The following is a 23,775-nucleotide window of genomic DNA, read 5'->3' on the forward strand; positions in this document are numbered from 1 at the left end:
CAGCATGTTCTGGAAGTTGATATAGTGCCATGTCATCAGCTTTTTGATCACACTAGCAGTTTCAGTCTTGAAGAGCCTAGATTCCTCTGCCCCTCCAAATAGCCAATATGCTACCTCTTTCCATGTGAAAGGGGGTATGATTGAAATCCCTCAGTGTTTTGCTTTGTGGCTGCATCAAGAGCAGCATGACTGTGTCTGCACTTACAGAAATCTTTAAGTGCAGCCTTCAGAATCAGATGTGCCAGCTGCCCGTGCCACATAACTGCGAAAGTGCCTTGAAGTGGAGCAGCTGTTATACCCAGGGAACAGCTCAGGTGCAGCCCCTCAGCATAGTTTTAATGTAAAGAGTATAGAGATATCTTGCATTGAAGCCAAATTTGACAAAAATAACACATCAGTGATCCAGAGATTTATTACAAAACACAAATAAAACCAGAGCACAAAAGTATAAATATAAATGTCCTTGGTGATTTATTGTTCTTTGTATGTAAGAAGCTTTATTGTACATCTTACACACCTTTAAAATGGAAAATGGTTAAAAATGTTTACAAAAAAAGCACTTTCTTAGAAAATTATGCTAGCAAAAACATCGGGAGGAGGGAAGCAAAAAAATCTTCAGTGTGCAAACTTTTTATAAAAATAGAAATACTAACTCTACAGGTAGCATTTCATGATAAATTATTTAAATAGCCTATCTACAAAATTATGTGATTAACTATTACAATGGCAATGAGAAAAATAATTTATAAAAATACAAGCAATGGTATACGAGATGACAGGAAAAAATATAATACAACATTAGAAATTGTATTTGACTTTTTTTTTCCAATGCCATTTCCTTACTGGGAATACATTTTCTGCAAAGAAATTTTGACTATGTACATCATTAACTTTTTAGTACTACAGTAGCTTTAAAGTTTGTTAGACATTTGAACTCTTCTTAATCCAAACGTTTTTCTCAGTCACACAACAATGAGGTAATATTTGTACGTAAAACTTTCACCATGTTCTTTTCTTTCCTTTTTTTTGAAAAGACAAGGAAGTATTGTAGATATAAGGATGATGCCCCTTCTGTTGGGGAAAACAGTCTTTTAATGTACATCAAGCCCTCTCCCTCTTTTGCAAGGAGCTCCTGAAATTCTGTCTAGTCCGTGAAGAATTCCTTCTTTTGTAGCTGCACATCACTAGTTACAATACTTAGCGTGCAGTGGCGCAAACAGCGGGTTTGAATGGTTACTGATGGCAGTCATTGTGTCTCTGCTGCAATCTCCTCAGGGCAGGTATCCTGGCTTTGTGTTAGGCCCACTGACCCGTGGTAAAGCACCACAGACATTTCCCAGCACTGAATAACACTAAGATGGTAAATGGCATTCCCTCATCTCTAGTACTACAGATGGGACAGAAACTGCTACCATCTAAAGGGACTTGAATTTTAGCACTGGAGAACAATTGCCTGCCAGGCTACTAACTGCCTTGCACAAAGAAAGGAAAAGCCAACATTGAGCTCAGACTGAGAAAAACAAACATCTCGTTTCCCACCCCATCACTTTTCCCTGCACCTCAAAGCCTTTATGGGAAAAATCGCTCTTTGTAACAAGTAGATTACCACTATCTGCTCCAGAAAAGATTCTTTTTCCTCAACTAAACCCCCTCTAGTTTCAGTATAGAACAGAGATAATAAATAATCTGTATTTACAATCTTACAGTCATGAAGACTTGTAAAAATGATTAGGTGGATAGTCTTGACGCATTTCTTGTTGTTTTAATCAATAATCCCTCAGTCATTATAAATCAAGAATAGGCAAAAATAAATATTTTACAATTTTATCTACAGGCCCCTTTTCCTCCCCTCCAAAGAAGTGAGGGGTTTAAGGCATCTGTGGCATGTAGAAAAGGAATGTTTTCATTACTATTATTTTTGTGCCTCTTTAACCATAAAAAGTGAAGCACATGCTAGTCTCCTGAAGGACAGCATGGTGCTAGCTGAGATGGTGGTGCTTTCTGGCACCATATCTGAAACACCTTTAAACGTAAGCAAGATCTGCATCTAATCAGGAAAAAACAGAATCTAATTGTAAATCCCAGTTCTCCCAAAGCTGGTGTGATCCAGTGTACCAGTTTTTGTCCTCTTTCCCTCATCCCATGACAGAAATCAGTTTTAGGATATCTGTTTTGTCCTGTGTAGTTACAGAAGCTGATCTAGCTTACCACAAATAGAGTAAGGCTGTGTTTTCATCTGTAAGATATGACATAAAACCCAATATTTTCTCCAAGTTCAATGGATGTAAACCAAGGTAGCGCAGCCCTCCTTAAAAAATTCCTCTCCCCCATAAAGAATAAAGATGTAGAGTTCCCCCTCCCACTCAAAACCCCTTTTCCCCACACAATGAAAGGTCTTCAGTTTAAGTAGTCCACAGCACATCCAAAGATGTTCTTTTTACAAAATGCTACTCCATGGGACCTCCAGTTAGAGAGGCAGTGACACTGCACTGTGATAAACAGCAAACAAATATCTTTCCTACTGAAAGAAGTGTGCTTGTTCAGTGAAGACAATTCTCATTTGCAAGACATTTGTTTCCTTCCATTTCAGCAGAGGTCAGATACCAAGTATGTTCTCACTTTCATTCTCTCAAAAGCATTCTCTTGAGGCAGGTCATGTGTTTCGAGTCCACATTTACGAAGAAAGAAGAAAGGAAGGAATAATATAATGGTCCCAGGATTTGTAAGGCTAAATGTTTCAAAAGGTGCAATTACCAGCATTTTTAAATAGTCTCTGAATCCAACAACCTTGTGATTATGGATCTGTGAAAAAGAAAAAATTGAGATATTTAAGTATTTCTGTGCATTATGCGTGACTATGTCCAAGTCATTAATGCCTAGAGACATTTGTAAAGAAAATTCAAAGTGCTTAGGTACTTTCTTGAGTTAGACTTCAGAATCCAGTCTATGTAACCATTACATGATGAAGTCACAATTTAAGAAGACTAGAGCATCTGGAACTAATTGTATGCACTTATCTCCATTAAACTGCAAGACTGCAATATATGGACAATCTTATATTTTGCTTGCTTTTAAAAAAAAAAAATCAGTTTTTTGCTTGCTAAAGCCAATATTTTGCATTTCCACCTGTTTCACTGTTGTTTCATTCTAGTCAGCATTTTAAAGAAGATTCAAGATATATTTCATTTCTGGAACTCAACATGGATTTCTGATACTTTGAAATAACACAGTAGAAATATACTTAGATTTTACACATTTAAACTTTTAACTGTGAAAAGTTTATCAAGAAGGTGTTCTGCATCTGCCTGCAGACCTTGCTTGAGATTGAGCCATGAAAGATCAGGGGTGAACTTTCCCTCTTATGTCTTATCTTGATCCATTCTACTTTTCTTGACAGTGGCTTTCTTGAATTTATACAGGATCTCTTAAATAAAAATGTCATCCTTACCTCTGCATTCATATTTAAGATCTGAGAAGAATACCATTTCTTGAGAGAAGACAAATAATCCTAGCCGACCACCAGCATAGGTTTTATCATAGATTGGTCCTGAGTCTGCCATGATCTTCTTCCCTTCATACATTACAACTCTACAAAGAGACAATAGCTCAGCCATCTTTGACAAGCTTTTGTTAGGTACATCTTTACAGACATCCACTTCCCTTGTGGATAATTATTTCAGATGAAAGGATGATGCTCACCTGATGTAGCCAGTCTTTGGTCTATGGCTGAGACGCCATCTGTATGCAGTGAAGTCTTTCCAGCCTATGTGACGAGGGTCATGCCACAAAGTTCTCACCTATGAAAGAATATTTTTTTATTAACCAGAAGCCTGAGATAACATAGCCATTATTTTGACATAAAGATGCCTTGTCAATCATCATTATTACTATTAAAGGCTTCAAGAAAGTCATTAGGGGAAAATTACAAAGTTACTGGTCTTTGTCAAAAAGATTATGCCACTCTGACCAGCATGTGCAGACCCCCTGTAAGCATTTAACTTGTTGGAAGAACAGCCTGTCTTTTAGTGCAGAAGAGGAGGTTATTGCATTGGAGTAATCATGTTATCACATTAAGAATACTTTAGCACATAGTAAGTGCCACTCCTACCTGGCCAGGAGTGTTTCCTGTGTGCCACAGAGCATTACGAAGGTGTTCTCCTGGACCAGTGGTGGAATTCACAACTTTGATGGAGAGACCTGAATAGCCTTGAGCTTTGGTTGGTGTGGAGTCCCAGTAAGACTGAGTGATCTGCTTCCACATGACCACATAGAAACGACTGCTAGATTGGTAGCCAAATACAAAGCCAGCATAATCATCATCCCTTTCTGTATTGATAAAGAAGGTACCACTGAAGTCCACAGCATTGAATTCATCAAAACCTATGGAGACATTAAAGGATAAAACTTTAGGTGCTGCTCTTTTGCAATTCTTAAACAACTCCTTAGTAGTTTCTTAGGTTCTCCTGCCTCAACAATAACAAAACCAACCAACCAACCTGCCCCCCCCCCCCCAAAAAAAAACAACCCACAACCCAAACAAACAAAGCCACTCAAAACCAAAATAAAAAACCCAAAACCCCAAACACCAGTGTAATGCCCGTTAGAGTTACATTTTTTCCCTTACCAACTGCAAGGCCAGGGTCACAGTTCACCGTCTGAACCAGTTCTTTACCCTGGTGACGAACAACCCAGTTTGGATCATTTTGGGATGTTCCCTTGGGATCCAGGGGAATCATCTGAAATCTTCGGAAATCAGTCTCACTAATTTCCACATTTTCAGGGCAGATATCATCAATGTCTGGCACACTGTCTTGGTCAAAGTCATCTTTGCAAGCATCTCCACGTCCATCACCTGCAGGATAAAAGTAATTTTACCATTATATCACCACCTTTGTTTGCTTCTGAGTCTTAAAACTTAGGAGTTTAATTGCAGAACTGTGACTGCCCAGGTACTCCTGGCAGACACACGACAGAAGCTGCAACAGCTACTGTACAAATGCCCTTTCACTCCAGCCTGATAGTGACTTAGGAATAAATTGGGTATGTGGCCATTTTTACATTGCTTTTTACTCCCAAGAAGCACTACAACAGTACAGACATCCTAGATTTTTGTTACTTGGAATACTGAAAATCATGAAAAAATAGCATCAAACTATTGGAAGATACTCTTAAAGTGTTATTATGATACCGGCCATCTTACCATCAGAATCAGCTTGATCTGGGTTGGCAACCAATCTGCAGTTATCTTTGTCATCAGGGATACCATCATTGTCATCATCATGGTCACAGGCATCACCTTTTCCATCCTTATCATGGTCAGCTTGATTGGCATTGGGCACATAGGGGCAGTTATCAAGATTATTTTGATGGCCATCTTCATCTATGTCCTGGTTGTTGTCACACTGATCACCTATGCGGTCAGAATCGGTGTCTTCCTATGAGAGGAGAAAAGAAACATTTTAAAAAGCCACTTAAAGAAGGCTGAGATAGGAGTCTCTGAAATAGAAGTTTTAATATCTAGAGTTAATTGGGATTTCTGCTTGCTTTATCAAGAGCTAAGATGGATGTAGTGAGTGGATTAATACACACTTAAAGCTGCCTGTGCTACCTGGTTTTATCTTACTTTAGTCCTGTCCTGATTTTAATTTGAATCCACAGCATCAGAAAGCAGTGTGGTCATCAGCTTATCTTCTCCCTTCTGCCACATGACTCTTCTGTCACTAGTCTACTATACTGGACGCAGGGTACTTTACCTCTCACCTTGCTTGGCAGCAGTGTGGTTTCAAGGGCCAGACAAGGGTAGGACTACTCTGTACCTAGTCAGTAGACACTGTAACATTAAAACAGACTCTATAAAGTCTTAGTTTTACAGCTTCTACACTATATAATAATTTGCTTTGTCATAAAAGCCTATAATGCTCTTCATATCCCCTGATTCATCAGCCAAGACAATTGTTCCCATAGTGGTCATGGACTGCATTAACTGCTGTGCTTGCTGATTGCATATTTTAGCCAGTCATTTGCTTAATCAGCTTCTGAAATAAAAACAATCCCATCATCCCTGAAGTTGCTTCAAGGTTTAGTCTAGTCGTCTTGTTAACACTGGTGGATGACCCTGGTGTTGGTGTAGGCAGGAGGCATACCACACATTTTGAATAGTATTAGTTCTGCCATTTGAAATCTAATATCTCCACTTCTAGACCTTGATTAGGAAAGTGTTTGGAAAGCAATTAAGAGTCTTACATTAAGATTTCAAAGTCATAAGAGAAACGTTGCCTGAAAGGATCTTCAGACAATTCCCTCCCTCAGGTGGAGAAGTAGTAAAACAAGTGACAATGACTAAGAAATTTTATATTATCTGTTTAAAACCTTTGAGTAACACTGCTTTTAGGCTATGTGACCACACTACATTACATTCCACTGTTTAGCTTTTCTAACCCTTCAAACATGTCCCTGAAGATCTTAAACTTAGTCTTTTAACTGACAGGATAGCACAGGCTTTATCCACTTCTGCCTTCAAATGTTTTTGAACTAGTAAGTTGTCTGAGAGTCTGGATCCCCCTGTATCTTATGAAGGGAATTTTAAAACTGTCTGAATACGCCTTTTCCTTAGAGAAAAATCAACTTGTGCTGCCTTCGACTTACTGGTATAAAAATTATCTTCTTAAATGCAGTTGCCTCAAGCTGAGAGACAAAGATTGAAGTGCAACTTTGTGTCTAAGTAAACAGAGTGCTACAGGCTATGAAGAAGGTAGTTCCTACTACCTAGATTTCATACAATACTCCTGAAGTATTTCATATTCTCACTATGAGGATCACCACAACTAAAAAACATAAGAAATGTTTAGGAGACAAGTACAAGCAGTAGTCTCACAGATCTTCACTAGAGTTACTTTTCAGAAAATACCTAACAGCTGTTCAAACTGTGAGGGCATGTTATTTGATAAACGCACTATTGGGAAATTACTAAGAATGATTTATGACAAGTCAAATTTAAGGTGTAACTTGTTCAAATATTTTCTACAACACACAACATATATTTTTTATCACACCAGTCCTCTACTTACACAATGCAAATCCCCTACCTGGTCAGGATTGTGTTCCAGTGGACAGTTATCACACTGATCTCCAACACCATCCAAGTCTGTATCCCTCTGGTCTACATTGTAGACATACTGGCAGTTGTCCATTTCATTAAGCACCCCTGCAAAATTAAGAAAAGTTCATGAATGAAAGTCAGACATCTAAATGCTGCAGAGGACTGTGTAAAGCCTCACACACTTCTTGATACATTTTTGAAAGCATTTCGAACAGCATTTGAAAGCTTTGAAAACTCGACTCATCACTAGCTCTGCCTGTTCCTACTGCCTGTGAGACTGGAGCTAGAATTGAACTGTGCCAAAATGTATACATTCCAAAGTGAATTTCCATTAGCCCTAACTGTTCCCTCAGTAGCCTTCATGTCCTGAAACCACCATGGGAGAACTTGTGTTCAGGGATGAAACTTTTGTAGGAAATCAGTGGTACGTTGGTACATTTGATTCTTCGGTGATTAGAAAACCATCTAAAGGAGTGATTAGAGGCCACCTACCATCTCCATCAATATCTACTGCACATGCGTCTCCTTCTCCGTTGTTGTCAGTGTCAGTTTGATCAGGGTTGTGATTGTAGGGACAGTTATCGCAGCGGTCACCAACATCATCCCTGTCGTAGTCATACTGCTGGGGGTTGTAGATGAATGGACAGTTGTCCTGAAAAAGCAAGACAGAAGTCAAGCTTTAAAAACAGTCAAATTAAAGCTTTAACCAGAAGAAATAAAGGCAGGGAAACAGTTAAGACTGGAATGCTACTATCTCAAAACACCCCATTGCTTACATGAGTGTAAGAATGGTTGAATAAAAATGAAAATTCACTTCCAAAGCTCAAACAGCTGCAGAAAGTTAGATATGCATAACTCTGCAGGACAAAGGTTTCTAGGATAGCTGTCAGTGCCAGCAATTTCCTATGGTCCTCTCTTAAGATTAAGGTCAGAAGCTAGACCCCACCTTTAGGAGGAGGAATGAGAGAGCCACATTCTCAAAGGCTATCTTTTCCGTTGTCTTACCCGGTCATCAGGAATGCCATCATCATCATCATCATTGTCACAGGCATCACCAATCCCATCCTTATCATAGTCTTCCTGCCCAGAGTTAGGCAGATTAGGGCAGTTATCCTAGAAAGGATAAAGTAACAGATGCATTCACTCCTGGTGTGAATACAACAGGGATTTGAGCAGGTAACATGTAATACCTCAACGAGGTAGGTATTATCTTACTGTAATTCTCTCAATTTAAGCTAGTCATTAGTGTGATAAGTCTTAGAAAGCCACAGTAAATAAAGTAAAATAAAGATTGGGTTGCTTTTAACAATCTTACCCTGTTGTTCTTCCTCTAGAGATAACTATATGTCAGAGCATATCTGATATAGGTATAGCCTAAACTAGAATTTTCCTAGAACGTTTACAACAAGTGTTTATAATTGTGTCAGGCTTCACCTTTTCCCATATTGCAAGAATATATAAAGCAATACAGCAACAGCAAGAGCCTCCTAGCAATGCCTTGACAATGGTATCTCTACACCTCCTCTATCTCTAGAGGGTTATTTGCAGACAAGATAGTTTAATAGCCCTAACTAGACAGAGACTGGCTTTATACCCCAAACCTAACAAGTTTTGTACATTTCTTAGATAGTCAGGCTGTTATAATGGTAGATGGGAAAAGAGGATAAACTCACTTTTTTACAGTGGTAAGTGGCATTGGCAACACAAACAAGATTCTCATTTGGCCATCCATCCAAGTCAGTATCTTCTCCACATATTATGCCATTACCAGCATAGCCTGGTTTACATTCACAGCGATACATGGGGTCACTGAAGTGGCCAAGGTAATTGCATTTGGCATTCTTGTTGCAGTCATGTGTTCCATCTGTGCATGGATTACGTGGCTTGCAGACCTAGAAGACCATACAGAAATTAAACTCACTAAAAACATCATTTTATCCCTCATTTTTTCCACCCAGAAATTCAAATAAATCCTTATCCTTCAATCAGGAAAAAAAAAGCCTCATGCATGACATTCTTCCAGTCCCCAACTCCAGTACCATTCTTGGCACTAATTCTTTCTCTTGTTCAAACCTTATATATTTTCAAATGGAACCAAGCACTAAGATACCTTTGAGGCACATACTGTTGTATCATTAGGGAATACTGATTTACTCCTAAATTACTACTAAAATTGTGTATAACATTTGAACCCTCCATGGCTGGGGAGAGCATTTATATTTAAAACTCATTTTGAACTCCAATAGAAACTGCTTAATGCTCCTTCTGTTCTGAATCACAGAAGATGGTATTTTATTAGACATATCAAGTCTTTCTTGCCTAAAAAGCATATTTATTTTCTGTTGTGTTTTTTTTTTTTTTTTTTAGAAACTTTGTGAGATTTCATAACCCAGAACAGTTCTCAAGTTGACAATACCTGTTTGTTAGTCATGGCATCCTCAACACTGCGACCAAATGGTTGTGTTCCAGTGAAACGTGGTGGACAAGGCAGACAGTTGTACCCAGGTTCAGTATTCTCACACCTGTGTGCTCCGTTGAAGACAAAGCAGGCATCGGGAACTTCTTTGCACTGAAATAGGAGTTTGAGATAGAAGAGAACAACGGTTAGCATTAGAAAACACTGATTCTATTCTCCCTTTCCATCTTCCCTCCTTCCCTTTCAAGGAGCAAGCTATATTCTTCTTACCTCATCAATATCTTGGCAGTGAACACCATCGCCATGGTAGCCAGCAGGACAGGCACCACACTTCCAGGAACCATCAGGAGAGCTGGTACATGTAGCCCCTGCAAAGCAGGGATTAGACAGACACCCATCTGTGAAACAAATGAGAAAATGTTACAGTGAGGGATTCTTACCATGCTGCTACGGTACTGTATTTGACTTATATCCTGGTTTAAAATTCTACCACTTATGTTTTACAGACTTACATAAAATTTTTAAATCAATATTTTCAAGATTGTCAACGATCTTCAGATGTTTATGGGAAAATGGATACTCACCAATTGGACAGTCTTGTTTGTTGCAGACCTGAGTCCCTCTAGCTTCACCTACACAAGTCTTCCCACCATACTGAGGCTCAGGATTATTGCAGAGACGGCTACGTTTTTGAAGTCCTCCTCCACATGTCACTGTGCAAGCATCCCATGGAGACCATGGTCCCCAGTTGCCATTAACTAAAGGAAGATATAAGTTAGAAGACATGTATGGTTTTAAATTCAGTGCTACAACTAGTTTCTACCTGCTTAGGACTATTATTTTTGTAGTGAGAGTACTTCAGACATTGTTCCAACATAAATGACAGAATTAATGGGCTCCATGGAGGAGACATAGAAAATAGTTTAGTTTCATCTGAAACTAACCTGAGGTTTTACGTAGCCCACCTCTAAGTTTAAAGAGAGAAGAATACTAGAACTAGGTTATATAGCAACTACTCCGGAAGTTCACCATTTAACCTACCAAATAGTAGTTATCACCATGACACACTTACTTGGGCAAGGATCTTTCTGGCAAGCTTTGTTTTCTCTTGCCTCACCCTCACAAGGTTTGCCATTCAGCTGTGGTACTGGAGAGTTGCAGAGACGAATTCTAGTAATGATGCCCGTGCCACAAGTGACAGAACATGACGACCATGGTGACCAGTGACTCCAGCCACCGTCCTGTTTAACTACAGGAGAGAGATGTCTGTTATTAATAGTTTCTGAAGACTTCAGCTGCAGAGCACCTAGAACATAGCCAGTACCAGAACTGCACCAAAGACTTCATATATAACGGATAGTCTCCACACAGTCACAGATCAAGTTTTGTTGCTAAAGAAATTTCATACCTAAACTGGTGTCAAATTTTGTCCTGGGAGCAGTGCCCAAACACGCCTGTTTACTGCACAAACTATGTGCTCCCCTTGACCTGATTAATAAAAGTCCTTGAAGCTAGAAGCCAACGATCCACATCAGCAACAGAATTACATGGTAGTCTTTGCTGTTAACATCAAGCCAGTAAAAGCAGCCTACGTTTTACTACCAGCATGAGTAGATTAAGTACTTACATCTCTTATCGCACTCCTGAAGGTGGCAAGTCCGAGTCTGCACAGAAGACCCTTCACAGCGGTTATTGAGACTGTCACAGGAACGTCCTCTCTGCTGAATTCCGTTACCACATGTGACAGAACATGAGGTCCATTCAGACCAAGGAGACCATCCATCATCGGCGTAGTCGCTAGCTGCAGAGGGATACAGCTCTGAATAAGACTCCATGTACATATTTTGTCAGTCTTTTCTCCCATACCTCTCTCCATCAAAAAGGTCACAGCTGCCCTCAAAAGCCACATGCACCTTCCTTTCTTGGACAAGATAAAAGCCATGAACTCAAATATTTCAGTATGTTGTGCATTGCAGAAAATATTGAACGTGCACCACCTAAGCGATTAACTTCAAAGAGGTATCAGACTAACCGTACTTCAGCAGTGCAAAGTTATCCTTGTATATCCAGTTGTGGGATACTTTAGAGCAGCATGTGTCTAGTTAGATGAGGCCAACTGCTACAGAAGCATGAATGAACTAAGTACTTACGCCAGCACCGGGGACAGCACTCCCCATCAGGCACAGTGGCATTGGAACAAGGCATGAGAGGACAGGACACTTTCCGGCATATAGTAGCAGAGTTCTATAAAGAATTGTGAGAATTGCAATAAGCAAGTGGAATATAAACAATGTCTAGAGTCTGGTTAAATAATAGAGATCTTTTCTGCAGCAGTTAAAAATTAAGAGCATATCTAAAACAGAGATCCTTGTAGTTAGGGCTAATATAACCCAAGGGTAGTCCCAGGCATTTTCATCAAACTTCATCTCATTTCCATTCTCACACATTATTTTTTGGTTTTGTTTTGCAGAAGTTTATCAGGAGTAGCTAGCAGATCCTGGCTAGAGTAAAGGATTATTATGTCATTCCCAAAGTATAAGGTCAGACTTCAAGGAAACAAAACAAGAATGAGAAGCCAACTTTCTTTTCAGTTAATATGGATTTAAGCTAATTATATGGTAGAGATAAAATGAGTTCAGTGGACTCTGCTCAAGAGCTATGAAATCTATAACTTATACTTAGAGGTTTTTGATCTGTAAGCCAAACAGGCAGGGTAAGAACACCCACCTCCAATCTCAATGAGAACTAAAGGGCAGTCTCTAGTTTTGTTTCTTGAAGGTAGCAGCTTGGTCAGAAGAATGCTCTCATGATTACTATTTTAGTCTCCCCAAGCAAATGACTAGATTAAGGCAATTACAGCTAACACTGAGTAAGAAGATCGGTAGGAAAGAGGCAGATGCAGAAGTCAGTATCATTTGCTGACTAGAAGACAAAAGATGTTAAGAGCTAAAGTAGATGCAGAATTTGAGATGCCTTGGATTGCACGCATACAAATAGCTTTTAATTTCTAAGGATTGGCAGGCTAGTTAACCCATTTTTTGGTAGACTGGTACTCCAAGAAGCTTTTGCTAGGGTATACTTAAATGGAACAAGCAAATAGTTTAAAGAAACCCTGAAACTGTATGTTTTGTGTATGTTTACAACATTCCGCAGAAGTGAAACAAAGCATAGATATCTTCCCAGGTGATCCTGGGATTTAAACAGTTAACCTGAAATCTGAAAGGGATTGCTGTTCCATATAATCTATAACAGTTAGTAGGAAACAGAAACATTTGCTAGATAAACACCCCAAGCTTAAGTGCCTTTACTGAGTACTAGAACATCTTATTCTACTAAGCCAGCAGGAGGTTCAGTGAGGGCAGAAGATAGATCTAAAGTATTCCAGGATGGAAAGCCAATAGTACTATACATTTGTTGTATTGATGCTGACTCTCAGTTTAATTATGAACTTATGTAAAGAATTCAGGCATTCCCCAAATTAAGTAACTAAAAGGGTGTTAATAACCATATCAGAGCAATGTTTTGTACAGTTTTCTAAAATACTGCTGTTGTAACACTGTATGAAAGCTGCCTTTATACCAGAGATCTAGTAGAATGAACAAACTGAATACTTCTATGGGTGCTCTAGTGTGCCCAGTTCTGTGTATGATTCACTCTTTCTAACAAAGAATATAATTTAGAAATATCTGTTAATTCCTCCTCCTGAGTTTTTATTTAGAGGATTTATGGATGTGAGGAACCTTACCTGGCAAGTACATTCAGTGCAGCTGTCAATAGTCCACTCATCTTTATTTTTGTGCAAGATTCCATTATGAATGCATGCTCCAGGAGTTATCTGGACCACTTTAGCAATAATTTCATTTTCTTCAGTCTTGAGGGGGAGAGTGTAAGAAGCAAAGAGAAGATATTTAGAAGTTAATACAGAAAACATTGTTTTTCACAAAAGTCAAAGTAAATTTATTACTGTTCATACAGCCTCTCAAAAGGCAGGTTATAATTAATGCACTAAGTGCCAGTTAATAAAAGGTACCATGAATTTAGCCAACACTCACCACTTTGCGAACTCTGTCTTGAAGTGTTGTAACCATGGACCGAAGCCCTTGCAGTTCCACAAACATATTTGTTAGTTCATCACAGGAAAATCCACAGACTGCTTGGATGTCCTTTGTTTTATGGCCAATGTAATTAGTGCGGATAGCTGGGCTGGAACCATTGATGGGATTGTCCAAAGTAATGATTGCACTAGTGGCTAAGAGAAAAACCAGACATAGTAAATGCATTTTTTACCATGTGCATTTATCATTCCAGGCTAACACCTGCTAAACAGCTGCCACCAGATTCACGAGGGTGCCTGCAGAAATATAATCTTATATCTTATGCAATGTGGATTTGCATGTCAGCATACTTCTGAGTTCTGTTTCAACTTGTCTTTCTAATGTAATGAGAAATCTTATTTTTAATAGGTCATTGAATTCAGAAGATTGTAAACTTACAGCTGGAGCAGCCTTTGTTCCTCAGGATAGTTTCCAGAGTTGTTCCAAACACAAACCGCACATTCTGCAGCAGTCCCTGTGGATGGAGGAAGAATTACAACTACTTGCAGCAACTTCAAGGGAAAGAAGTACCACTTGCATGGATAGACTGAAGGTCACGTAAGATCTTTAAGAGTAATTTTGTGACAGATATATGGAAAGGTGTAACATTTTTCTAGTCTCTTTAATGAAAACAAGCCCTGCTTCCTAACAATCTCATCCTTGATCACAAGAACCTGGCGACTCTCCAGGCAGGAAGAAAAAACCCCCACAAATTTCTGAACCTCACATAAGAAGCTGAACAATGAAGCTACGACTACCTGTGTTGAAGCTTTAGTGCCTTCTTATTGCTGCAGAAAGTTCCATCCCTACAAATCTAATACTTCATCCTTCAAATGCCATTATTAAAGTTTACTAGATTTAGAGGTCTTTGTAGCTTTTTAGGCTGTTTGAGTAGCTAATGCACCTTCAAAGCAGATGACTGAAAATACTAGGCAAAAACCTTGGTGAAAGTCTTACCTGGAAGTTGTCATTGACTCCCCCTTTGGCAATACGGAGCCTGGCACTGCTGGCCAGGTCCCTAGTGAAGATGTTCTGGATGGGGATGTCCAGTTCAGCATTCTCCATTTTTTCACACCCCACATAGAGCTGAGCTCGGTCCTCCTGCACAAATAGGGTGATATTCTTCCAATGTCCTGTAGCTAGCAAGACATCCTCTACTGACACTAATTGCTGCTTGCCATCACCAGAAAGGCTCAGGTCCAGGGAGCCTGCCTTGCCATTTGATACTAGACTGAAGACATGACCAGAGCCATCCTTCTGTTCCACAGATAGGAGAGTGCCTCTGCTTTTCTTGGCTTGCCGGAGAGTGGCCAGGAGGATGAAGCCCTTCTCAGCATGAATGGCATCTAATAAGTCTTGGAACTTTGAATCAGGGACAGCAGGGATGCGACTGGCATCCTCGATGCGGTAAGCAGGGCTGGAGGATTCCGGTCCCTTCACCAGGTACACCCCGGGTGCCCGGCGCCCACCTCCCTTCCGCATGAAGCCAATGAGTTCAAAGAGATCGAAGACACTGTTATCATCATTCCTGGACTCTGCAGAGAGAGATCAGGAGAAGCATCATGAGAAAAAGGACAAGAAAAGGCTGAGTAGGTGCATATCTTCCACAATTACTTAACATTTTGGCTCCTAGTACATGTCCTGCATGGCAGAGCACCTCACATCAGACCACAGACAGTAGCTCTGATGGTGCAGCAGTCCCACCAGGAGCTGCAGCGCGGCAGAACATGTGCATTCTTGTACAGGAGCCAGTCAGCACAGGACTGCCAGGTACCTGCTGACTGACACACAAAGGTAGCAGCCATTCTGGCACCTCGTTATACTGTAGCAGAGGAGAAGTAGACAGCAAAGTCCTGACTGCAATATTCCTATGCTAGGATACAGGAAAGTGAGCTTGCTTAATCCAGCTGAATCCAGCAAGCACAGTAGCAGCTTCTTTATGGCACCATGATGGTACCCTACTGCCCCACTCCTTCTTCAGACATTTCCTACATTATATTCCCCCTTTCCTCTGCCCAATGCAGAGGTGGATACGCTACACACTCAAGTCCTGGGGACTCTACATTCCTATTTCTGAAGGTTACACAAATTCCACACCAGAGAAACTTTTCTATTCCCAACTACCTGATGTTCAGGTTGAAACGGTTTTGTTCATTGAAAGCTTTGGAGCTCTTCACCACCGAGCACAACTCCATCTGCTTGAACAGCCACTAAAGAAGTGTTTTAACTTTTGTTCCCCCTTCTCTGCCTGCTCCGGGACCAGCACAGAGCTGGCCTTACCTGCGGTGCGCTTGGTCTCTGAGCCGCCGAGCACGAGGAGCAGGAGGCAGAGCGCAGTCGCTGGCCCCATGGCAAAGGTCTGTCTCCGAACCAGCCTGGGGACACACACAGGTAAGAAGGTCACCGCGCTGCCGTCGCACCCAGGACCCCCCGCCGGGCGTCCCGGCGGCAGCGCGGCTCCCGCAGGCAGGGAGGGAGGGAGGGAGGGAGGAAGCGCGGCGGGGACGGGGCAGGTGCCCCCAGCCGCCCTCGGACGGGACAGCGAGCGCGGCGGGAGCCGCCTCAGCACTCACCTGCGGGAAGAGCGATCCGGGCGGTCAGCGCCGGCCTCCGGGTAGCGGCGACCAATTCCCGCGGGAGCCCCGACGCGGGAGGGCGAGAGGCAGCGGAGGCTGTGGCAGCGCTGCCGGGACACTGCGGGCGCCGCCGCCGCGCGCGCCTTTAAAGGGATGGCTCGCATTCCTGGGCGCGCGGCGGGCCAATCGGCGGCGGCGGGGCAGGAAGCGGGAGGCGGGAGGCGGGTGGCTCCGGGGCCAGGGACAACTTTCCGCAGGGGCCGGGGGGCGGGGGCGGGCGCGCCCCGCGGGCCGGGGCAGCGGCGGCCGCTCTGCCGCGAGGGGGCGCTGCTCCCTCGGGGCCGCCCGCCCCGACACCTTCCCCGCCGGCAGCGGCAGCGGCAGCGCGGCGGGGCCGCCGCGGGCCCTCCGCCCCCAGCCGGCCTTGAACTCCGCCGGACATCTGCTCCCGCCTGCCCCGCCGCCCGGCCGGCGTCCCAGCCCTGCCCTGCGGCCCCTTGGCTCCCCGCCGCTCACACCGGGGCGGGAGGAGCACTGGGGCGCCTCCCACCGCCGGCACCTGGCCGGGCCGTGCAGGAGAGTTGTGCCCGGACGCCACCGCCCCCGGCTGTCCTGAGGCGCTGATGAAGCATCCTTAACTTAATTAACCCAATTCACTTAATGAGAGCTTCTCTTCCTGCCCACTGGTCACAATACACAGCACATGGAACACTGGGTCCACAAAAGGGAGGAATATCGTGAATTCTCGTTAGCTCTTCCTGACCACCCTTGGAAGCGACGGGCTGCGTGCGGGAAGAGAGGGGAACGTGGCCGGGAGGATGTCAGGCTGGACGAGTGGGAGCCTGGCGTCTGCTACTTCTGACTTCAACCCTTCTTGTCGCTGGAGAAAGGTGTGGGGATGACCCTCAGCTAACAACTTGGCCTTGGGAGTGAAATGACCACTGCTGTACTGCAGTTGAGACTCTCCCATAGCAGCTTTGTTTGATGAACAAAATGACTAACACTACTTCAGCTAAGAATTTTCCATGTAATCTGAATTTCAGGTAACAGGAAATCTTTTAAAGGTTAAAAGGCCCTACATCGTATCGTACTCTGGATGACTAGAAGTGACTTGAACGTATGAAACGGCTTTGAAGTAATCGAATTCCAAAAATGGTTAATTCCTCTGCATTCCCTGGCCTTTGTATGCTTGGCATGTGCTCCTGTGGAAAGCTGAGTGTCAGTGAGCGAGAAGGATCTCGTCACACAATTGTGTGTGTGGTGAGGGAAAATTGGAGCGAGCAGTGACTGAGTTGGACTCTAAACAGAACTTTGTAAAATGCATCAGACAATCAGACTGGCTAATGTATGAGGAGGCATTACTGCTCTACAGATTATTCCAGGAAATGCTCTGGGAAATTCTTGACCCAGAGAATGAGATAGCTGCAGTGCTGTGTATATTAGGGCAAAGCCAAAACAGTTGTCTGCCCTTTTAATTTAGGAGATAGAGTATACCGTCTGAAGTAGGCCTCTTTACTGCACAATGATTCATAGAAGAAAAACCTCAAGCATCTCAAGATAAAAAACATGTCAGTAAAAAAACCCCAAAAGATCAGGAAGAGAGAGAACAAGCAACATATACTGATTGCTCTTACATGGACAGGTTTAACTGACAGGTAGTTGTAATTCTTAGTGGTCAGCTCACTAAGCTGTTTATATACCAGTGAGTGTCTTTGATGGATATGCTCATGGAAGCCAAAGGAGCTGCTGCTCATGTGAGCTTGTGTCTTGGAGCCTGGGGAGTTATGACCGTTTCTTTATGTGGCACTAAGTCAAGACGAGGTTAGACTTGAAAGGCTGTGAGAGAACCTCAGAAGTGTTCTTTACATCAATGAGGAGTGTGGGCTGGCAACCAGTAACAGTCCATTTCAAAATGAAAAATAATATCCAAAATTTGTCTCTTATTTCATCCAAATGTGTGTGGATGAATCTGTAATCCTTTGCCAGAATACTCCTGCTTGATGGGTATTGTGAGTGTTTGTAAATTGTATTGTGAGAGTTTGTAATTTGGACCCATCTTTAAATTTTAAAGAATGCGTTTAGAACATGAATTCAACTTTGAGCTGTCTAATTACAGCAGAAATACACTACAATGTTTGAGGTCAAAATCTGACCCATCATTTCAGCATGTCCCACACTTCCAGGTTCAAATTCTTACTACTGTATGTAGACCTAGCTTTGTTGACTTCCGTGGAGCTAATACCAATTTACACACTTATTGCTGATGCCAGAATTTGCCTCTTAGCTCTCCTCTAGTAGGCAAGAGATGATCAACTTGTTGAAACACTTCTAGTGGAATTTACCTGTTGTGTAATGGATGTGTTCAAGAACGTGAGCTCTGTTAAAACTGGTAGCCAGGTCTTGGGAGTGCATGCATGTTTTATGTGGTTAGTCTGTTTTTTACTCTCTTGTCATGAATCCTGGAGTCACATTTTTTTCCTTACTTTATCTTGAGTTCAAGGTCCTTTTATATTTTCATTGAATGGTCATTGCAGAATATAGTTACAAATCCAAAACTTATTATTGCTTCATTGAGACTGTAAAAAAAATAGTTGTAAAAAATGTATCTTCTAGTATCTGGAAGAACACTGATAATATTTTCACTTCTGAGAGTGTAAATATGGTCCCACACCATTGTAGTTACTGACTCAGACTTAATTCATATGTTAATGATATCCTCAGGACTTGAATAATTAATTTCTATTGCAGCTCCATTCCTTTAATTGGTGATATATGCAGAATTAATTTCGACTTTTACACAGAATAATTTTATTTACTACATAAAGCCTTGAGTGGGAAATGTAAGAGCTTTTTATAAACTTCTATGGACTTGAACAAACAGATTAATTTTCAGTGGGAAGGGTGTGACAAAGTATCAATAAAAGTATGGCTTCCAAATTGCCTATATTGGAAACAAAAACTGAGAAAATGTACAGTTGGATCTTCAACTTGTCTGAGCTCTTTAATAGCTCACATTTTATGCTAGAGATTATTTTTCTGCCTTCTTGCAGTCGGTATCCTCCTCAGCAGAAAGCTGAAGAGCATAGCGAATGGGATATCATATCATATCACAGTGTGTTTCACATCCATAAGTATAATGGTAAAGTACAAGAAAGAAGAGCTTATCTGTTTTCTGTTTGCTGGATAAGGAATTGGTTGGACGGTCACATCCAGTGGTAAGCGGCTCGATGTCCTGATGGACGTTGGTGACAAGGGATGTCGTTCAGGAGTCTGTACTGGGGCCAGTATTTTTTAATGTGTTTATCAATGACATAGATGGAAGAATCAAGTGCAGTCGCAGCAAGTTTGCAGATGACACCAAGCTGAGTGGTGGAATTGACACATCTGAAGGCTGGGATGCCATCCAGAGGGACCTGGACAAGCTTGAAAAGCAAGTCCATGGGAATCTCATGAGGTTTAATGAGACTAAGTGCAAGGTGCTGCACCTGGGTTGGGGCAGCCCCCAGTATCAATACAGGCTGGGGGATGAACAGATGGAGAGCAGCCCTGCTGAGAAGGACTTGGGAGAGCTGATTGATGAGAGTCTGTGCTTCTACTCTGCTCTGGTGAGACCCCACCTGGAGTTCTGCTTCCAGATCTGGGGTCCTCAGCACAGGAAGAACATTGACCTGTTGGAGGGAGTCCACAGGAGGGCCACCAATTTGCTTGGAGGGATGGAGCACCTCTCCTACGAGGAAAGACTTAGAGAATTGGGATTGTTCAGCCTGTAGAAGGCTCTGGGGTGACTTTATAGAGGCCTTCCAGTACCTGAAGGCAGCCTACAAGAGAGCTGGAGAGAGACTATTTACAAGGGCATGCAGGGATAGGAAAAGGGGTAATGGCTTCAAACTGAAAGAGGGTAGATTGAGATTGGATACTAGGATGAAATTCTTTACTCCATCCCTGGAAGACCATGTTGGATAGGGCTTTGAGCAACTTGATCTAGTGGAAGGTGTACCTGCCCATGGCATAGGGGTTGGAACCAGATGATCTTTAAGGTCCCCTCCAACCTAAACAATATACAATTCTATGGTACCTGCTATGATAAAAATATGCAAATTAGATCAAAGAATCAATCAGTGTGGTTTCAAGTGTGGTTTGATTCTAGGGCAAACAACAAAGAAATGCAAAATTGGTGTGATAGAAGAAGTGAAGTTTTCTCTAGATAAGACCTTCTGTCTAGAATCTTTTGATAATGTTATTCCTTGGAATGCAGAAAGAATTTGGGTTTTTTAAAGTTACATAAATGCAATAAGGAATCTTAATAACTTATGCTGAAATTGTAATTTAGGGTTAATGGGACAGGCAATGTGCATTGAAATGATGCTACTGAAATGAATGTTAAAACAATTCACACTGTTTTATCTGGTAAGTTTTAGTCACATAAAAGGTGAGCTTTAGAAGTACATAATATACCTTCTTATAAAGGTATAAAATATGTGAATGTACATGTATAAATATGTAAAATATCAACTTCTTGGCACAGCATTGAAAATACAGAGTCGTTGTTTATTATTGTTATCATCTTACAATTTAGCAAAGATCTAATAAGATTTTATGATGCAGAAAATATTTTTGACTGATGGAATTCATTTTGCCTATGATCTGAAAGGTAGACTTTTAGTCCCAGTTTGCTGCTTAATTCTTTCCTTTGTTAAACACCATCTTCAGAAGATCTCATTTATTTTAGGATGAAATGAATCCCTTCTAGGGGTGCTTTTTTGTTTCTTAAAGAAACAACTGATGAGTTTAGTTTTAGTGGTTGAAGTCAGATGAGAAGGATCTCACCATTTATGACTTTCTGGAGCATATCCTCTGTTGGTGTTTATTATCCTAACAGTAAGGAATCTAATGGTTGGCTCCCAGAGGAGGTAGATACCTGTTGGAGGAATGGAGATTTCAATTCAGGACATAACCCTTCCCCTCTGGAGTGGAATCCAGGACACTGTTCTTTGACAAAGCTATGTCTTGTCTGTGAAAGAGTCACTCTACATAATTTGCAGTAAAAAAATATGTTGGTGCATATATGCTTGACAAGAATACCTTGCTTATCAGTGCTCTTTCTTTGCAGGCATGTTCCATGTGCAAATGACAGCCGTAATCTGTCTTCATACACCAGTCAGACTGGATATGTTTTGTCTACAAAGTTCTTGCATCAAATGTAGACCTTCTCTCATATGAAAAAAGTGTGGGAAATTTCAATGTCTAATTATCCATAATCTAATATTAATGGATAGCTAACTCATTGAGCTGAGCCTTTATACCTTAATAAGAAGAGATGGATGTGCAGCGTATTTGTTTCCTATTAGTCAGAATTTGAAGTTGGCAAAAGGTACTCCAATTTGATGAGAAGAATATGCTTTAAAGGGATTCATTGTATTGATAGAATTTCTTACAGGGTTGCATATGGTTTTGTACCACTATAATATCAGTAGCATTTTTTCACCAGAAAAGGTGAAGCCATTAAATAATTTTTAAGCCTTTTTTTTTTCCCTGGAAGGAAAAAGCATTTATTTTTAAGAAATATTTAGAACTTGCAGCATGAAGCAAAAAATACTCCCCCTCTCTATTCCTGATATTAAAAACTGTACTTCAAAGTTCAAGTGGGTTTCCTTTGTCTATGAAGGAATAAAGAGGAATAAGCCGAGTATTCTCTGTCAAAAGGCTTTTTCATGTACTTCTTTTGTCAACAGCAGATCAAAGGTAACCTTAGATATGGACACCTAGTCTCTGCCTCAGTGGATTTCTAGTCAGTGTATCATTAGAGCATGTATTCAAATTCAAGCACATGGTAGAGTTTCCTTGGTTTTCATTAGAATTCAGGACATACTTGTGGACATGTGTTTTCAGATGTTTTACTCAGCAGAGGTGACCATAAGTACATATGTTTGTACATTTATACACTGGGACCTTTGATCCCATGAAGTGAATGAAAGCTGCTCATTTGCATCCGTTAGCAGTCTGTGTCCTTGTGTTTTTGTGTGCTGTTAACAAGCAGCTGCAGAGCTTATAATCCTCACAAGATAATCACAGATGGAGTGAAAAAGAGCTTTATGTTTACCTATCAAACAGAGTATCTTTCATCTCCATTATTAACTTCATATTACAGAGTCAGGCAAGACTCAGGCAGAACATACACATTTTATCACAACATGAAACCACATTTGAACAAAATACCATATATACAAAACTTCACCCTGTTATTTTCTTCTTTTAATTATGCAGAAGCAATCAATTATTCATAGACCCAATAGAGCACTCCTAATAATACCATTAATTACTTAATATTGCATAATTTCTTCTAAACATAAGGGAAAAAGACATTGAAAGATCTGTGCAATACATAGCTGGGTGTTGCTGGCAGTCATGTGGTAGAGAAAGTGAATAACTTGTATATTAAAAAAGGACTGTGCTGTCATTACACAACTTGAAAGATATGCATTTAAAATAACTAAGAGAATTGATGAATAAACAGTAATGTGCTCTTGAGAGGGAAGATTACTTTTGTGCTAGGAAGTGATGTGCCTAGAGTTTCTTAAAGGCCAATTGGTTAAAACAGAGTGTCTGGGAAGGACTGAAATATAACATAAAAAGCCTGTCTTGTAATTTCCAAGGTCCTCTCTGTGTTATCACAACATATGTAGCTATCTGCTTTTTTCTACTTGTACAAAAACTGTTAGAGCATCCTATATTACAGTTTATCTCTCTTATGAACTTGATCTAGATTAACAAGATAAGACAAATTCTGAACTTAACTGTTGAGCTGTAAAATAAAGAATACCGGCATTTAGTCATTCCCTTATTCTGCACAAGTTTCTGCAGCAGTTTGGTGCAGCAGCAGTTGCACAACGTGCACGTACAGAGTAACAGTAGACACTTTAGGAAGAACACAGGCTGGAAGAGATTCCATTTCGTGTTGAGAAAGGAGACTGAATAACAAAATTGCCTGGTATAGTTATTTGCAGGCTTTTATTATAAACAATGCCTTGGGGGCAGGGAAGTAAGATGTCTTGCCAAGAGATTATTTTGAGCAAATAAAATGATCTGTGAAATTTATAACTAAGAATCCTTGACACGCCCCAGTTGAAACTCCCAAGCAGTCTGCTGCTTAATGGAACTGCGAGCCACATAATGTATATACATGAGGTGAAAAGTGTATAGAAAGTACAGGTACATTTCTTACAGTTTCAGATTATGTCTAACCTTTTCTTTATCCCAGAGGTCATAATAGCAGTGTTGAATCCTGCAAAGCCTTTCTCATTCCTGTAGTTTTTAGATACATCATTAGCCCGCTTGACTTTCTTACACAAATAAGGACTACTGGCATGAAAAAAATTCTTCAGGATCAGGTTCTTACAGTGCTTCATTAGAAGATGTCCTGATTTTGTCTGAGATAGAGTTAATTTTCTTCCTATTAGCTGGTACAGTGCTGTGTTTTGGAATTAGGATGAGAATAATGTTGATAATACACTGCTGTTTTAATTGTTGCTAGGTAGTGTTCATACTGAGCCAAGGACTTTTCAGCTTCTCACCCCACCCCACCAGCGCGTA

The 23,775-nt window shown here is 41.1% G+C and overlaps 2 protein-coding genes across 5 annotated transcripts in view; one reads left to right on the top strand and one right to left on the bottom strand.

The window, feature by feature from the left end:
- Nucleotides 1–14,068, top strand: part of FSIP1 (fibrous sheath interacting protein 1) — a 96,351-nt gene extending 82,283 nt beyond the window's left edge. The window contains exons 13-14 of one of the 4 annotated variants that reach the window (XR_010431340.1): nt 11,986–12,055; nt 13,979–14,068. Coding sequence is in view for 3 of the 4 variants with exons in the window: in XM_064658428.1 (XP_064514498.1) it covers nt 11,986–12,002 (17 nt within the window). In the remaining variant the exon portion in view is untranslated. Of the gene's footprint in view, nt 1–9,466; nt 9,561–11,985; nt 13,563–13,978 lie in introns of those variants that run through there. The other 3 variants (XM_064658428.1, XM_064658429.1, XM_064658431.1) reach the window with 3 other exon arrangements.
- On the bottom strand, nt 395–16,312 carry THBS1 (thrombospondin 1). The gene is made up of 22 exons (XM_064658423.1): nt 16,183–16,312; nt 15,890–15,984; nt 14,567–15,144; nt 14,009–14,084; nt 13,568–13,764; nt 13,261–13,386; nt 11,666–11,759; nt 11,143–11,316; nt 10,588–10,764; nt 10,100–10,273; nt 9,786–9,913; nt 9,516–9,668; nt 8,773–8,991; nt 8,105–8,212; nt 7,592–7,751; nt 7,086–7,204; nt 5,201–5,435; nt 4,625–4,852; nt 4,109–4,380; nt 3,700–3,797; nt 3,449–3,588; nt 395–2,802 (listed from the first exon to the last, which is right to left on the bottom strand). The coding sequence occupies exons 2-22, from the start codon at nt 15,957–15,959 to the stop codon at nt 2,795–2,797; spliced, it is 3,534 nt and encodes a 1,177-aa protein (XP_064514493.1). The 5' UTR covers nt 15,960–15,984; nt 16,183–16,312; the 3' UTR covers nt 395–2,794.
- Nucleotides 16,313–23,775: the final 7,463 nt, after the last annotated feature.

This window comes from Pseudopipra pipra, chromosome 6 (genome assembly GCF_036250125.1).
Source record: "Pseudopipra pipra isolate bDixPip1 chromosome 6, bDixPip1.hap1, whole genome shotgun sequence".
In the NCBI taxonomy this organism is placed as follows: Eukaryota; Metazoa; Chordata; class Aves; order Passeriformes; family Pipridae; genus Pseudopipra; species Pseudopipra pipra.

What these genes read in the sequence shown, in the direction of transcription:
- THBS1 (XM_064658423.1), bottom strand. Translation starts at nt 15,959, where the DNA reads ATGGGGCCAGCGACTGCGCTCTGCCTCCTGCTCCTCGTGCTCGGCGGC. An exon ending in AGAGACCAAGCGCACCGCAG is followed by an intron (nt 15,145 to 15,889) that starts GTAAGGCCAGCT and finishes CTCTCTCTGCAG; the next exon opens with AGTCCAGGAATGATGATAAC. An exon ending in AAGACAGAGTTCGCAAAGTG is followed by an intron (nt 13,387 to 13,567) that starts GTGAGTGTTGGC and finishes CTCCCCCTCAAG; the next exon opens with ACTGAAGAAAATGAAATTAT.